The sequence below is a fragment of the Athene noctua genome, chromosome 20 (genome assembly GCF_965140245.1).
Source record: "Athene noctua chromosome 20, bAthNoc1.hap1.1, whole genome shotgun sequence".
Lineage (NCBI taxonomy): Eukaryota > Metazoa > Chordata > Aves > Strigiformes > Strigidae > Athene > Athene noctua.
In genome coordinates, this window is record NC_134056.1 from 645335 (window position 1) to 660628 (window position 15294).

The 15294-nt window shown below is 60.0% G+C and overlaps 1 protein-coding gene across 4 annotated transcripts in view; it reads right to left on the reverse strand.

Annotated features, from left to right (window-relative positions):
* The window catches only part of MVB12B (multivesicular body subunit 12B), a 59808-nt gene extending 55352 nt beyond the window's left edge, over positions 1 to 4456 (reverse strand). Inside the window, exon 1 of one of the 4 annotated variants that reach the window (XM_074924066.1) lies at positions 4298 to 4456. In XM_074924066.1, coding sequence (XP_074780167.1) covers positions 4298 to 4360 — 63 coding nt within the window. In that variant the 5' untranslated portion in view covers positions 4361 to 4456. Of the gene's footprint in view, positions 1 to 4180; positions 4205 to 4297 lie in introns of those variants that run through there. The other 3 variants (XM_074924068.1, XM_074924069.1, XM_074924070.1) reach the window with 3 other exon arrangements.
* Positions 4457 to 15294: the final 10838 nt, after the last annotated feature.

A 15294-nucleotide genomic window follows, 5' to 3' on the forward strand; every position in this document is an offset into this window, starting at 1 on the left:
GCCGAGGTCCCTGCTGCGAGGCGCAGCCCAGACAAACCCCGCGCCGCTGCCTGCGCGGCTCCGCCGGCTCATCCAGATGCCTCGCAAATAATGCAGAACCCGCTGCCGAGAACGCGCCGTGCCGAGCAAACCTAGCCTGAATTCAACAAAGAACTCACAATCTGCTCTTCATACAGAGGCACGTTTTCTGAAACTTTTCCAAGTCACTCTCAATAACGTGATGACTTGTTATTACGCATCGGGAGGGGCTGGGAGATAGATAATGAATGCTGATATGAGCTCCTCTTAGGCCATTCCGAACTGAAATCCAGGCAAGTGACAGGATTCCTCGGCACGCTAAGAACACCGCACGGCAGGTTCCAGCATGGCAGATCTGCTCCCCCACCGCATCCCGGCCTCCACCAAACCCGCCCCGACAAAGCTCCACTTGCTCCACATTGGCAGAGGGGAGCAGGGGCAGCTGGGATGGCACCGACACCTCACGTTGAGGGGGGAGCGGAGGGGCTGTGCCCCCCCTCAGGCCCTGGGAGAGCCCAGGCGGGCAGGGAGCCCCCGGCACTCTTCGCAGCGGCAACGGCAGGGCCGGGACCTGCTGCTGAAGGCTGCCCCAGCCCCGGCTCACCACGCTGCGGGGAGGCCCAGCTGCCCCGGCAGGACCCCGAGCAGCAGCAGGGTGGCCTGGGAGAGGCTGAGGACGGGGCCCTGGGGGTCCCCAGTGCCACTGCAGGAGGGGGGCGGGTGCCTCTGCCCGTGCGCGGTGCCTCCGGGGAGAACCCTCAGCGGGGCAGCACCCCGTCCCCGGCGGGAGGGAGAAGGGGACCTTTGTCGGAGCCGTCTGCGGTCCCGCTCGGCACGGCAGGGGGAGGGGAAGCGGCATCAATCCTCACTTTGTGCCGGCTGACACAAAGCCCCTCTATGGCGGCGGCTGAGCAGAGAGCAGGGCTTCCGCCTGGAGAGGGCGGGAGGCGGAAGCCGCAGCGACGCGAGGCGGCACCAGCGCAGGGCCCGCAGAGGCACCCGAACACGCGAGGGCCGGGCCGAGCTCCCCGCGCCCAGAGACTCTGGCACCCCGCGCCCGGCGGGCAAAGCCTCAGCCCAGGAACCGACCCTCCGGGTCTGCCCGAAGGCGCTGGGCTCGCGCACGGCCACCGCGGCACAGCCAGGCTCTGCCGCGCACGGCAGCTTCCCGCGGCGCCCGTGGCATCGAGGACGCGCCTGGAAGCGGCGCGGAGCGGCAGCAACTGGGCTGCATGCTTGGACAAATGTTTTTGTGAACTCTGCCCAGGTCAGAGGGGAGTCTCTGGCTGGGCCATCATACAGACGATTAGTTACGTGGCACTTCTCCCCCAGGGCGCCTGCAAAGTTTGGTTTCTGTCACACCTTTGAACTTAAAACTAAAAAACAAACAGTGGAAGAACAGATTAAATTAAGGAGCAGGATTCTGTGAGTACTCCTATTAGACAGCTTGCTATTTTAATGAAGTTCGCTTTAAACAACACAAGTTCTGACCTATACACCGGCCTAACACCATGGCGGCCGAGAACTCAAACCTTCCACCTTCCAGCGCTAAGCTGCGTTGGCCGAGCTCTGCCAGGGCCTCCGCCACTCCAGGGCTATTCCGGGAACAGCCCAAAACAATTAGAAGAACATTTTTCCCCCTGTTGGGAGCATGCTCCCCGGAGGGCGTTCTCAACGCAGGGCCGCAGCCAGCCCCCAGCAGCGCGGGAAGCCAGATGCGAGCGCTGGGGCAGGAAGAAGCTTCAAAACACCAGGAGTGGCTCGGACAAAGCCAGCGGGGAGAGGATGTGCCTCCACCGGGGAAAGTCACCGAGCATGCTGCCGGCACCGGCCCCCGGCAGCCCCCCGGCAGCTGCAGGACGAGATGCAGCGTGGGCTCTGGCACAGCTGGCAGGGCGGGGTGCCAGCGCCCAGCCGCCGGGGAGGCCTTCAGGGGCTCTGCCGCAGCCAGGGCCCTGCTTCATCCTCCTCCTCTCCTCCTGCCTTGCAGCCCATGCCCGCAGGCACGCACGCCTCCCAGCACCTCCAAGATTCTCTTTGCACATCCTTTTCACTCTCCCCCATTTTCTCACCAGCTCATCTCTGCTTATGTGAGCTCATCCCAGGCCTGCTTTCCCACTGGCTTCACCGTCCGTTTCGAATATTCCGAGGTGACAGCAGAGGAGTATGTTTTCAGACATGAATATATTACTGTGAGTTTCTAGGGCATTCTTGGTCTTCCTTTTTAACAAGTTAGGCCTGCTCAAGAGCTGGCGGTTACATGATCAGCTCAGGCCTGACGATGTGTTTGCTACAGAAGCATCACACTGCCAGAAAAGCAGGTGAAGTTTGGAAGTTAAACAGCAAGGGACGTGGAGAGAGAATGGTCTTATTGTTTCAACCTCAACTACAAGCCCTGCACTTTGACACTGACTTGGCTCTTTCCCACAGGCAGAAAAGTATGAGCTGAGGCAAAACTAGAAAAAAATTATTAGCTACCTCACTGAATTTCTGCATCCTCCGTGAAATAATCCCAACAAACCAAATCAGACGTGGTGCTAAAGCCCTTGCTCGCACGGTCGGGTCATCGCTCCATCGTTCTGAAAGGGCAGTGGGTACCACTGGCACAACGGGGGCTTGGAAGCTGCACTGACATACTCCTCCGCACGCCCCGTCCTCCCACCGCATCCGGGAACAGGACGCAGCCCCGGCCAATTTTCTATTTCTGTTCATGGAATAGGACATAGTTTCACTGAGAAAAACAGGAGACCGTGGCAGGACATGGGGTCAGGGCCCTGGGGGCCTCCATTGCGTGCAGACTGAATTTCAGTTTCACATTTCGCCCTAAACGAAGGCACGTCTGGAATCGCCCCTGCACCAGGCTCCTGCCTTCGAGACAGCTGCCCCGTACCAGCTGCAAAATCTCTGCAGTTTGTGACTGAACTGGATGGAAACAGGAACTTAAGTCACAGAATGAGCAAAACCGAGATCTCATAGTGCTTCACAGCACTTCTAACTATGGACACACGTTTGTCAAGAGGATCCGATTTCAAACCAAAATAGGTTTCCATACACAGATGACCTTGCACCGGGGAAGCAAAATTAAAATGACATTCAATTCAGCTATTTCTATCTTGGCACATGTATGAACAAATTCCTGTGGGCTACAAGAACCCTTGAGCCTGGGATTCACTTTGTCAGAGCAGCATGGGCTACAGGACTGAAGCGTGTGTTTTATTTCACACCTCTGGAAGCTCAAGCAAAGCCTTTGTCCCAGTATGCTGAGAAAATCCAGTGGGTAAGGCTACCTCAGGTAAAAATGCCAGGGATGACTCTGCCAACCTGCCACACGCTAAGGCGTACGCCGGCACGTTCTCACTCGGTTAACAAAAAACTCAAGATGGAGAAACCCAAGTATCTTAACCCGACCCGGTGAGCAGCCAAAGCCCAGGCTGTCTCCTCTCAGCTGAGGGACTCCGCTTGTGTTACCGTGACCCAGCTGTGAGTGCCCCAGCTCAGAAAACACCGAAGTTCGGTGGATCTTTGAGAACCTCTCCAGAAAGCCCAGAGGAAGCCCACAAGGCTCGGTAACACAAGAGGCGAGCGCACAAAACACAGGCAGCTCAGTACCACCGCTCCAGCCAGTCCCGCAGGGAGAGCCCGCGCTGTCACCTCCAGAGAGGCAGAAACCCGAGGAGGGCCGAGAAAAACGGGCAGCAGGCGAACGCCGGCGGTAAACACCTGCGACCGAGGCCAGGCGGAGCACCGGTCTTTTTGTTATTGCCCTCTAACCAGTCACTAACACAGGCTGCAGTAAAGTCCAGCACAGGTCAAGGTCACCAGGGCTTTCCCCCGCCGCTGGGCGCAGGAGCTGGTCCGGGACCGACCGCCAGCCCCAGCTGAGCCCACTGGTCAGACTGGGAGGCCAGGGGGGAGCTGGCGACCGGCCGGAGCGGGGAACGCGACCGAGCGAGCTCGGGGCCCGGCCCTGGGGACCCGGCCCTGGGGACCCGGCCCGGCGCTCCGGACCCGGCCGCGCTGCGGAGCCGCGGCCTCCCCACGACGCGCGGCCCCGGCAGCCCCGGCCCGACCCCCGGCCGCGCCGCCGCCGCCAGCCCCGCGCTCCGGCCCCGGGAGGGCTCTGTCCCGGCGGGGGCGGGGGGCCGGGGCCGCTCCCCGGGGCCGCTCCGAGCTGCGGCGGAGGGGGGGGGGGGGGGGTCCCGGCCTGCCCGCGGCGCCCCGGCCGTGCGAGCCCCGAGGGCCGGGCCCGGGGCCCGCGGCGGGTCCGGGGACACTTAACTGTTGCCCGTGAGGCGGGCGGCGAGTCGCGGCTCCCCCGTCGCAGGCAGAAGCAGCTCCTCATCGCCCGGCGCGGCGCGGCCCGGCGGGAGGAGCGGGGGAGCGGCCTGCGGGCTCGGGCGGAGCGGAGCGGGGCGGGGAGCGGCGCGGGGCGGCGGGCAGGCCGCGGCCCGGAGCCTGGCCCGGCCGGGGCGCGCTGAGCCGGCCCCGGGGGAGCGGCGGGGCCGGGGGCCGCAGCGGCGCAGCTCGGCGCAGCCCGGGCTCCTCCCGCCGCCGCCGCTCCGCGCCCACCCGCGCAGGGCCCAGAGCCCGCCCCGGCCCCCGCACCGCGCCCCGGCCCCCGGGACGCTCACCCAGCGCTGCCTCCCGCCGCGGGGCCCGGCGCCGCCCCGGCCCTTGTCCCGGCCCCGGCCCACCCAGGGCGGGCGCGCCCCGGGGCGCCGCGACCCCCCGGCCCCGCATCGCCGGGAGCGGCCCCGCCGATACCCCCCCCCCCCCCCCCCCCCCCGCCGGTCCCGGCCTCGGGGCGCGGAGGCCAACCCGCCCCACGCCACGGAAATTTAAACTTTGGAGAGAAAAACCCCGCGGTTCTTCTGCTGACCACCGCCACGGCTGGGGTCTGCCCCAGCCCCGAGCTCTGCGGTCCGGGAGCCCTCGGGAGGCGCAAAAAGGGCCGAAAAATGCGATTTGGGCAACGTAAGCACAGCCCGGCTGGAACGCACCGCGTCCCGCAGAGGCAGCAGCTGCCGCGGCCTGACGACGGGCAAACGGCCGCAAACCAAGCTTGGGCTCTTCTTCTCGAGAGCCAGCGCCTGGGCTCGGGGATGAGCAGCTCTGGGAGCTGCCCTGACCTCAGTCAGGTGTCTGACGCTCTCTTGTCACGGCCCGGGAACCAGACCCGGCGGGTACCGGGGTTTGCCAGGCTGGCGGGGTCACCGGCGCCCTCAGAGCCCCGCTGGCAGCAGGGGAGACCCCCTGGGCCGAGGCCTGGTTCTGCCCAAAGTGCCAGCGACAGAACCGAGACCACACTTACTAAATCAGCAGGTGATGCAAATCACAGCATTAACCAGGAACAGCAGCAGGGCCCGTAGCATAATCACACGGACAAACCCTGCAGCTGTCCTGCGTTTGGTTTCGAGCTCCTCACCTCAAGGAAGGCGGGCGCGATCCTCCAGGGAGCGGCAAGCCCGGGGTAGGGGCTAACATCAGCGGCTGCCAGACTGAAAGGGTCAGAGCTGCTCATCTACAGAAAACGAAAAAACCCCACGGTGAAGAATGAAATAAAGGAGGGAGGAAAACATGTTAATTTGTAGGTGAGTTATAGAGGAGGGCAGTAACCTGTTCTCCCACCCTCTGTGAGAGAAGTGATGGGTGTGGAGTGCAGCGAGAGACTCTGCAAGGGGACTGTGAAAAACTTAACAATAGCAAGGAGTGAGACACAGCCTGCAGAGTTCTTATCACTGGTCAAGTGGAAAGCCCTCCTGAAAGCGCTTATCAGACATGACTCGGTCGCTCCCTCGGGGCAGGGACAGGCAGGATCCCCCGGGCCCTTTCCAGAGCTGGTTTCCTCTAAGTACTTTCCATGATGTGCTGCCTGCTCAGAGCCACAGTTTCCTTTGTGCTGGAATTGTGGCCTCTGTGACTTACGAGAAAGATCTTATGCAGACAATAGCACCCAGATTTCCCCCACTTGTCCTCTTTTGCCCTGACAAAGTGAGGTACCATCGGAAGGGTTGGAGGCTCCCTCTCCGTTGTTACAGGGTGATCTCTTGTCTGATAGTCTGCCTTGAACTACACCCCTATTTCCAGGTTTTTTCCCTTCTCTCATTTTCTTTTTCTCAGATTGGGTCATCTTTTGAGGAGCTCTGTTCAGCCTGTTCCTTTCCCACCTAGATAACTTTGCTTCTTCCATCCTATTCGGCCCCTGTTTACGTACATGCCTTTAGCCGGGCTGAACTGAGCAGGAGTGGTTGAGCAAACAGCCCTTCTCTTTCCTTCCCTGGGTGTCTCCAGGCTATTTTTGCACCCCTCTGGCTCTCGCTGAGGCAGGCAGGAGCTCAGCTGGCCCAGAGTTTCCCCCAGCTGCGCCTGGGCTGTAGTTGCTGCGGTGCCTGCGGAGCTGGGTGCAGCCGGGGACCAGCGGAGTTCTCAGGCTCGATCCTCAGGGTTGTTCCAGGTCCTTGCTCTTCGTCCCGGTGTGCTCAGACTTATCACCAAGAGAAACACTATGAGCTTTCCTTGGGTAGTGTTTGAGAGGCTTGTCTGGAAAGCAACATACACATTAGCGTTTTTGTCTTCCTGTCTGTAAAGCAAACAACATGTTCTGCGACAGCAGAATCCTGGTGTCCCGCTTCCTCCTGGACGCAGCCCTGGCCTGGGACCAAACCTCCTCCCGTCCTGGCCAGTGCTTCTTTCCAGTAACACATTTTGGGCTGGTGCTTGCTGAACCACAGTAATAACTGGGTATTCTTAACCACGGCTCTGCTCCCTCACTGTCGGACCAAGGCTTTGTGGCTTCTGCTGCGCACAGCCCTGGTGGCTGGTAGTGGCTTCTGGGTCCAAAGATTAAAAAAATATATATATTTTGAGCGATAAGGAATACAATGCATTTTTTTTTTTTTTATTTGGAGGGTAATTTAGAGAGAAGGAAAGATGATGCCTGGTGGAAATGAGAAATATATGTCCCATACATAATATATGCCCCAAATGCCCTATTACAAATACAACAAGATTTCCTGAACTGGAGAAGTTGTTACACATTACAGTGTGCTAATGCTCCCCCATGGAGATGCTGATACTGAGAGAGTCTTTAGTGTAATAATATTAAAAATCCTAGAGTTTCAATAAGATCCTCCCTGCTACCGCGGCAGTAGGAAATGAATTGATTCCAAAGGAAGACTCTAATTGCTGCTTAGCATCCACAAAATATTCTAAGATTCACTGCAAACATATATCCCAACATGTCTGTGGCATGATCTGCAATAACGTTTTTTCCAGAGAGACAGCCACTTTCCAGCGGGGTTTAGCTGCTGCCTCGGTGTTGCCCTCGGAGGAGCGCGGCGCTGCGGCAGCGGGGCGCAGCGCGGGGCGAGCTCGGGGGGGCCGTGAAGCCCCGGGCCCGCGTCGGGAGAGGCACCGCTGTGCTCCTTCACCGGCCTGAGCACAGGCTCTGAATCAGCAAATGCTTGAACGCTTGGTATTAGGTACGTGAATAACAATACTGGAGTTGGTTAATCTACCAGTGTAAAGTTACTCAAAAGCATAAGTATTTGCAAGTATAATGTTTTCCTCTGAATATTTTACATAAATCTTTTTTTAAAATGCGTTTATCTACTCCTGTTTATTCAGAGCGTGTCTGTTCTCACGAGTTCTGCAGTCATGTACCCGCTGCCCAGTTCGCACCAGTGTCTTGTTTGCAGGACGCTGAACAGGAGGAATTTCAGGCAGCCTGGGCTGCGGCGCTGGAGCCCCGGCTGAACAAACCCGGCACGCTCATCCTTGAGAGGACGGACGCCAGACCTGGCATCCCCGGGACGCTGTTGCCAGCAAACGTGCGCCAGGTGCGTGAGCGGGGCAGGACCCGCTCCCCCCGCGCTCCCTCCGCCCGGCCGCAGCAGCGCGGCTTTGCTGGGAGGGCGGCGACGGCTGGCGCCCGACGCCGGGGACACAAAGCTTCGCACCTCGCAGCCGCCTCCGCCGCGGTGCCGAAGGGCCCGGGGAGCTGCTCCCGCGGCCGCCGTCGGGGGAGGCCAGTGCTGCGGCCTGCGAGCTCACCCCTTCTCGCCGGCCGCGCTCCCCGCGGGCCCCGCCGGCAGGGACGGGCTGTGGGTGCCCACGCAGGGGGGCAGAGCCCACGTCGTGGTGTCTGCAGCCCCGGAGCACCTCGGGGGAGCAGCGAAATCTGCTCCGAGGTGAGAGGCTGGACCGAGATAAGGGATTGCAGTCAAGCCCCACCACCCTCTACATTTCGAGCATATTGTAACGGTAAAATCTGCCCATTCCCCAACAACGCCGCAGAAGAGCAGCCCGGCACAGGTTTCTACGCTTCCAGCAGAGAACAGGCAAAATACAGAGAGTCCTCATTTATTATAAGCAAAACCTGTGCTGACCGCAGCGCCGTCGGCGGTGGGTGCTGAGTGGTGCCAGGATGGGGACGGCAGCGCTGCGCGTTACTGGTGGGGGCACGGGCCCAGCTCTGCGTCACACGCTGCTCCCGAGGGCAGCAGGAACTCCGGGCAAGCGCTGGTCAGGCTTCACCACCAAAAATGATCCCAGTTTGCAGAGGGAAACACTATGACAAACTGTAAAGCATCCTGCATCCTCATCCTGACTATAAACTCAAGCCCTGGTTTGCTTAAAATCCTTTATGCGGCAGGAATTCATCTCTCTCCAGCCACATTTAGTGTAGCAGTGAAATACTGCTGCACGTACCATTTTCTCCATGCCTGCCTTTAGAGAAAAATCAGCCCAGAGTTTAATTTTGTGCTGGAACTGCTGCAGGTCAAGGCTGAGCTGCTGCCTGGTTTTAAGGTTTCTTGGAGGTAGGTCTAACCTGCTGCCTGTAACATAACGCACCAAAATGTCTCTTTGCAGCCCCAACTTCCCTCCTATATTTCTGTATTAAATCTTCATTATTCTAAAAGGAACGAGAGGCTCCACAGAGCTCCGTGATTCAGGCACCTCTGTAAGTGGGAAAGGTGTGGCAGGGCCCTGCCCCAGCAGAAGATGGAGCTAAACCTCCACCTTTACAATAGTGGCAAGGTCTTCACTAAAGCGAAGGAGCCACTCGAAGGTTTTTTAAGACTGTCAAGCTCTGCAGTAGACACCTGCTTTCTACCCGGATGCGTGGGGGTTGCTTTTTAATGAAGAGATCCCAAAGCACTGCAGGTAGTGACATGATCCCGAGAAGAGATGAGGGCATATTTCAGGAGCTCGGTGTAGTCAGAAACCCCCAGACCACCCACCAGGTTTCACAGCATTTCTGCATTTCATTTCACTTTCGAGTTTAATCTTTTGTTCTTGTTCAACAAGGCTGTGTGGTATTTCCTGCAGGGAAAGCAGCTCACTATTTTACTCCTGCAGCCCTGTTTTTGGCAGGCTGTCTCAGGCACCTCGGTGTGCACTACCCCCGGCAGCCCAAGCGCAGCCCCGCGCCGGCTGGGCCGGGCACGCCGCGGACGGGCACACACTTTGCTGAAAGCCCAACGGCCCTCGCTCGCCTCCGGGCTGTGCTCGGGTTCTGTGCCACGGCAGCACCAACACCTTCTTCTGCCCCTTCCAGTCTGGTCTGGCCATGGCACCACGGAGACGTGTGTGACTTGAGCCAAGATTAAAAGACACGGTTTCGGACGTTAAGCTGAGGAGTGGGCTGGCACACGGCCTCACCGGGGCCGTGGGGCGACACGTGCCAGTCTCAAGTGGCAGCACAGCTGCCCGTCTGCTGCCCACCCCACGCCTCACCCCCCTCCCACCGCAGCCGCGGCACCGGCCCGGCCGGCAGGTTCGTTAGCCCATGTGCTGCGTGACCCCGCGACGGGCAGAACGAGGCTTTTAGAAGCGTCAGGTCTCTGTGTGAGCACAGGGCCCGCCGACACCTTCAGCCGGCGCAGGACTGCAGCGTGCTCAGGGCCCTGCGTGGCACAACGCAGCAGCACTTGGCCCACTATTTATATATTATGGATCATAATATTTAAGTGGCCTGGTTATAACCCTGTAACTAGTTTTCCTTGACAGAATGAGTATTGCTCAGCACATACTAACAGCTGTCTGTAAAACACGTTTATGAATCGTTCATAAATTTCCCAGCAGCGGCAAACCCCACGCAGAGGCCCCCGCACCGCTCCCAGAGCCCCCCCACAGGCCGGTCCCTGCCCGCCCGTCCCCCTCCTGCCGAGGGCTGGTGCTGGCTGCACCCCGGGGTGAGGAGCCCAGGCTGGGGGACCGGGGGAGCTGGGATTGCCCGGGGCAGGGATGGGAGCCGGCCCGCTCCAGAGAGGCCTCGTCCAGCCGGGATATCAGCCCGCAGAGTGAAGAGCCCTGCTGCCTGGCCGGGGTGTCCTCAGCCCCGTCTCTGTTCTGCCTCCTGTCCTACCCTGCCAACAAGGTGCCCTGGGGGCAGGAGCATCACCTTGGGCCTCCAGCAGAACAGAAATGGGGCGGGGGGGCAGCTGGCTCCTGTCCTCAGTCCCTCATGTTTGTGCTGCACCTCCTGCCACAGCCATCGCCGAGCCCCGAGGAGATGCCACGGCTCACGCAGGAGCCCACGTTCTGAAGGAAAATGCTGTATTGGGTGCCGTCCGCTCCTGCTTAGCCCCAGGTCAGCAAAGCACCAAAACCCAGCGTTTGCTCGGAAGCACGTGTAACCAGGTCCCGAAGCAGAGGAGTGGCTGCGGGGTGGGTGGCTCGATGGCAGCCCCCAAGGACCGACCTGCGTGGTGGCTCGTGGTGGCCAGGCAGTGGCGAGTCCCCGCGGGGCACACGCGGCTGTGCCCTCCCCGCAGCGGGCTCAGGGCCTGGTGGGCACCAGGCACCGCTCCGACTCCTCTCCTGAATGGGGGTGGTCATCGGGCACCCCAAAGCACATTTTCTGCGGGGCAGGGGAGGCGCTCAACCCCCATGCACAGGCCAGCGTCCTGCTGGCGCCTGCCAGCGCGTTTCCAGGACCTCGCAGGGGATCCAGCGCGGGCCGGCGGCCGACCCGCTCCGTCCCACCACACACACGTTTAGGAAAGTCTCTGCTGGCGAGTGTGGTCACTGCCAGGAGCGTCGCACTCACAGGGGCCGGTCAGCAATGCCTGGAACGTTACTGACACAGCCTTGGCAGAAAATTGCTCCGAACCATTGTTTCAGGGATCCCCTCTGGCAAAGACACCATTTCTTGATTTATCTCCTGTTTACTTTCCTGTCTCAGTCACCAGACAGCCCTGGTGCTGTGCAGGCAAACGCTCACACCTGCACCACCGCCCCCATTTCGGTTGTGAGGCACAGAACAGCTCCTCGCACCACTGCCGCTTGTGCCGACGGCGACTGCTCTGGCCGGGGCGGGCATCCAACCCCCCCCAAAGAGGTTCCAGCATTGCTCAGCAGAGGAGATGGCCCAGCAGGAGGGACCTGCACCAGCCCCCGGCCACAACCAGGGAACCAGGGCCCAAAGCACCCCTGGGTCACGGGGAGCCGCTGGCCCGAGGTGTGCGGGGCGCTGGCACCCCTTAACGGCACAAGGCTGAGCCCCGGGCTCACGAGCCCTGGGCTCACGAGCCCCGTTTCGGGGCCCTGCAGCCGGGGCCAGCCCGGTTTGTTCCGCAGAGACACCCCAGGACCGAGGTGCCGCTGCTGTTCCACCCAAACGGAGGGCAGGAAAACCTCCATGTGGCTTAATTACCAAGGAGAGCCGCACATCCAGACTCTCAGATTATGAATAATAGCCACAGTGAGATGGAAACCTTTGCTTGAATAATTTTGAAGGATGAACACATTTGAGGAAATAATGTTTTCTTTGCAGACCTCCTCTGATGAAACACTAGTGCTTGCCTTGCTGTCTCGCACGGGTGGGCCCCGTCCCCCCAGCGCTGCCCGGGCCCACACCCCGGTGCCTGCGGGGAGCCCGACCGAGCAGGAGGCTCCTGCGGGTACGTGCGGGGACAACCCACGCTCAGGCTGCGAAGCTGCTGCCCGGGAACACGCTGGTTCCACGGGGCGTTCAGGTGACCGGGCGGTGCGGAGGGGGGCCAGCGGGGGGGGTAAGAGGGGACCGTTTGGCAGCGCTGGGAGGTCACGCATGGTTCAGCTGCTCTGCAGACTTCTCCTTCGGTGCAGCCCCTTCTCCGTTCAGCCATGTGGGACCCCCAAAGCACAGCTCTGGTCTTCAAACCCCCCAAAGCAGGGCCACAGCCGGCACCCTTCGTGCCTCTAAAACCAAAAGAAATAATTCACGTACTGGCTAAGCTCTGCAGCCAGAGAAATAACATCCCTGTCCCGGCCCCAAGCCGCCCCCCCACTGCCGTGCGTGCAGGAGCGCGGGGGCACAGGGGAACGCCGAGGGCCCCGTCCCCTCTTGCAAGAGCACGTTGGCTCCCCCCGTCGCAATTCCCAGGCCAGCTGGCAGCATTAGACGCTGCCGCTTGGCTCCTTGGCTACTGCAGCTTGTGCATATTAGCACCCCGGCGAGTTTCTCATCCGTCTGACAGGACTCAGTGCGGATAACGATGCCAAAGTCGGTCGTAACTGGACAATTACAGTATCGCCGGGAGACCAGAAAAATTGCAATCCAAATATCCTTAATGAAGAGCCGGCGGGAACAGCAAGACCCTCCCCAGCGTGGCCTGGGTGTCCCCAAACACAAGGTCACCGCCCCAAGGGCGCCCCGGCACCCTGGGCGGAGGGCAGGATCCGGCCAGGTGAGTGATGCGGCCGCGGCCTGGGAGCAGAAGTGGGGGTACAAGCTCAGAAATGGGGTCTCCATCGAAAAACCAAAACCTGCCACGGCCAGAGGTTGAGGCAGAAGCTGCGGCTCTGCCGAGCGGCTCCGAGTCCCACCGTGGCGCGACCGCGGGCAGAGCAGCGATGGCAGGGAAGGGGCTGCGCGCTCAGCGCCTGCTTCGTGTCCTCCCAGCGCTACCCAGACTCGAAACATCACGTCTGTAGGATCCCGCCAGGAAAACACACGTAACAATCCTTACAAGGAGGGAGATAAAACCAAAACGAAGCGCATCAACCAGTTCCCTCAGAAAGATTTCTGCGTCGCTGGGAAGTACAAGAGGATGGGTACGGTGTGATGGGGGAATCTAGAGATCACCCAGCATCCCTAATGAGAAGCCATTCTTTGAATACATAATTTGACATTTCATTTTATTTTCTTTCCAGCTTTGAGTTTACTCGTACGTAAGTTTGAAGGGTTTTTTGTTCCACAACTACAGGCCTGCGGTTCCCTCAAAGCGCGTCCCGGGGAGAGAGCGCAGACACTTCTGACGTGGGATGCGCCCCCCCCCCCCCCCGCCAAAATCATCCATTTCTCACTGAGCAAAGGGAGGCTCAAGGCAGAGCCAGAGGGGCTTTGCTTTCAGGGTGTACAATAAACCTCAACAACGCGATAACGAGCTGACATTAGAAAGAGAAGGGCTCTTCCAGCTCCTTTCTAGCTGAGAGGATGCTTGTGCCAAGAGTAGCTTTCATATGGAAAGTGGTGCATTTTTTCAATGTAAATATTTTAAGAACAGCGTTTTATAAGAGAGAGAAAAAAAAAAAACAACCAAAAAATCTCACCTGAGTTTAACAGGAAGGCCTGTTCAGAGTTTCTTCTTTTCCTGCCAAAGATCTTGTTGCAGGACAAGATCCAGCCGTGTCCTGGGTAACTGGGGGATTTACTACAGCAACTTGTCTCGTATTTAATCTCCTGGCGGTTCCATTTCTGCGGCAGCTGTACCCCGCCCTCCAAGAGCAGGAGTGGGGGCACCAGCCTCAGCCGCGGGCCAGCCCAGGGCTCGGCCGGGCGGGGAGCGGGTCCCTCGGCGCCGGGGCAGCGGCAGAGCCCCGGCTGCGGCAGCGCTCGGGCGAGCGGGTGCACACGCGTGTGGTGGGGCTGGGACCCCCCCGGGAGCCCCTCGAGGCAGCGGAGCGGGGTGAGCAGGGCTGGCGATGGCCACGGTCACAGTCACCCCCCGTCCTGGCCACCCGGCAGCTCCGCGGGGTGGGACGGGTCTGAGGCCAAGCCGGGAGCCGACCCGCAGCCCAGAGCCGGGGCGGGAATCCGGGCTTAAATGGGCTTAAATGGGCTTAAATGGGCTCCTGGGCCCATGGACAGGGCCGTGGGGGGCCCAGGTGGGGCTGGGCAGGCCCCTTTGGGCAATTAGTGCCCAGGCTCTGGCTGGAGCTTCCCAGAAGTGCAGACATCTCCCTCCTCACGGGTGTGATGAGCTGTGCCCGTTCTCAGCCAGAGGCCGTGGGGTGCTGCCCTGACAGCCCACTCCACCCCAATTACAGCCGTGCTCAGGGCACCCTGCCTGCCCTCCCCAGTGACCGGAGGCTCCGACCCTCCGTCTGGAAAACCCGCTCAGATTAACAGGAGACAAAACCTCGGGAAGCCCCCGGGGTGCCCGGGCACAGCGCTCGCGTGGCCACAGCCCCCACGCAGCACGTCCCGGCGCCGGGCGAGCCGCCCCCCCCGGCCGCTGCGTACCTGGGCAGCAGGGAAAGGGCTGAGAATCGCCTCGTCCTACCCTGCCCCGTCTTATTGCCATTTTCATCTTGGAAGTGACAGTAAAACAGCATCCATATTACAGTGACATTAGCAGAATGGCTGCCACAGGGTTGCCTCCTGCTTTATGCTTTTCAGGCAGAGGCCAGCAGCGAGAGATCAAAAACTGTTTTTATGTTGCTTCAGAGCTGTGTCGGCTCAATGAGCCAACAAACCCTGCAGTGCCGGCTGCGTCCTGCTAGCGCTGCTTAGCACTCCGAGCATTAAATTATTGACAGGATGCTGCTTGTGAACCTGCAGCACTCCTGACCCACATACTGGTCGTCACTAAACCTGGAAGACAGAAGTCTCTGAAATGTCAAATTTGCTGAAATATTCATGTTGTAAATACAGATGGTATAAAATCTCCAGCAAGGTTACAGCCTGCGTATTTACTTATGTCAGCTCCACTACCGAGAGCGAGTGAGTCACAGCCACTTTATTAAATTCACACGCAATAGCAAGGAAGGCGACGCACGATGTTGGATGGGCTGTAGGTGACACAAGCTCCTTGCATACATTACTGCTTCCAAGAAAAAACGCTCCTCTCTCCTCTCTGCTCCGACACAACGTTAACTCTGCTCTCTCCATCGCCCTGCTGGAAGCAAGTCAGAGCTGCAGCATTATTTCCGCAACAGAAGGTGCAACAAGCAAAGGGGCATTAATCCTGAATAATGGCTCCAGCAGGGTCAGGACCAGCCTCTCCCGCTCCCGGGGAATGCCAAACCCGGGCAAGGGAGGTGCCCCTGCCCAGGGCCGGCTCCCGG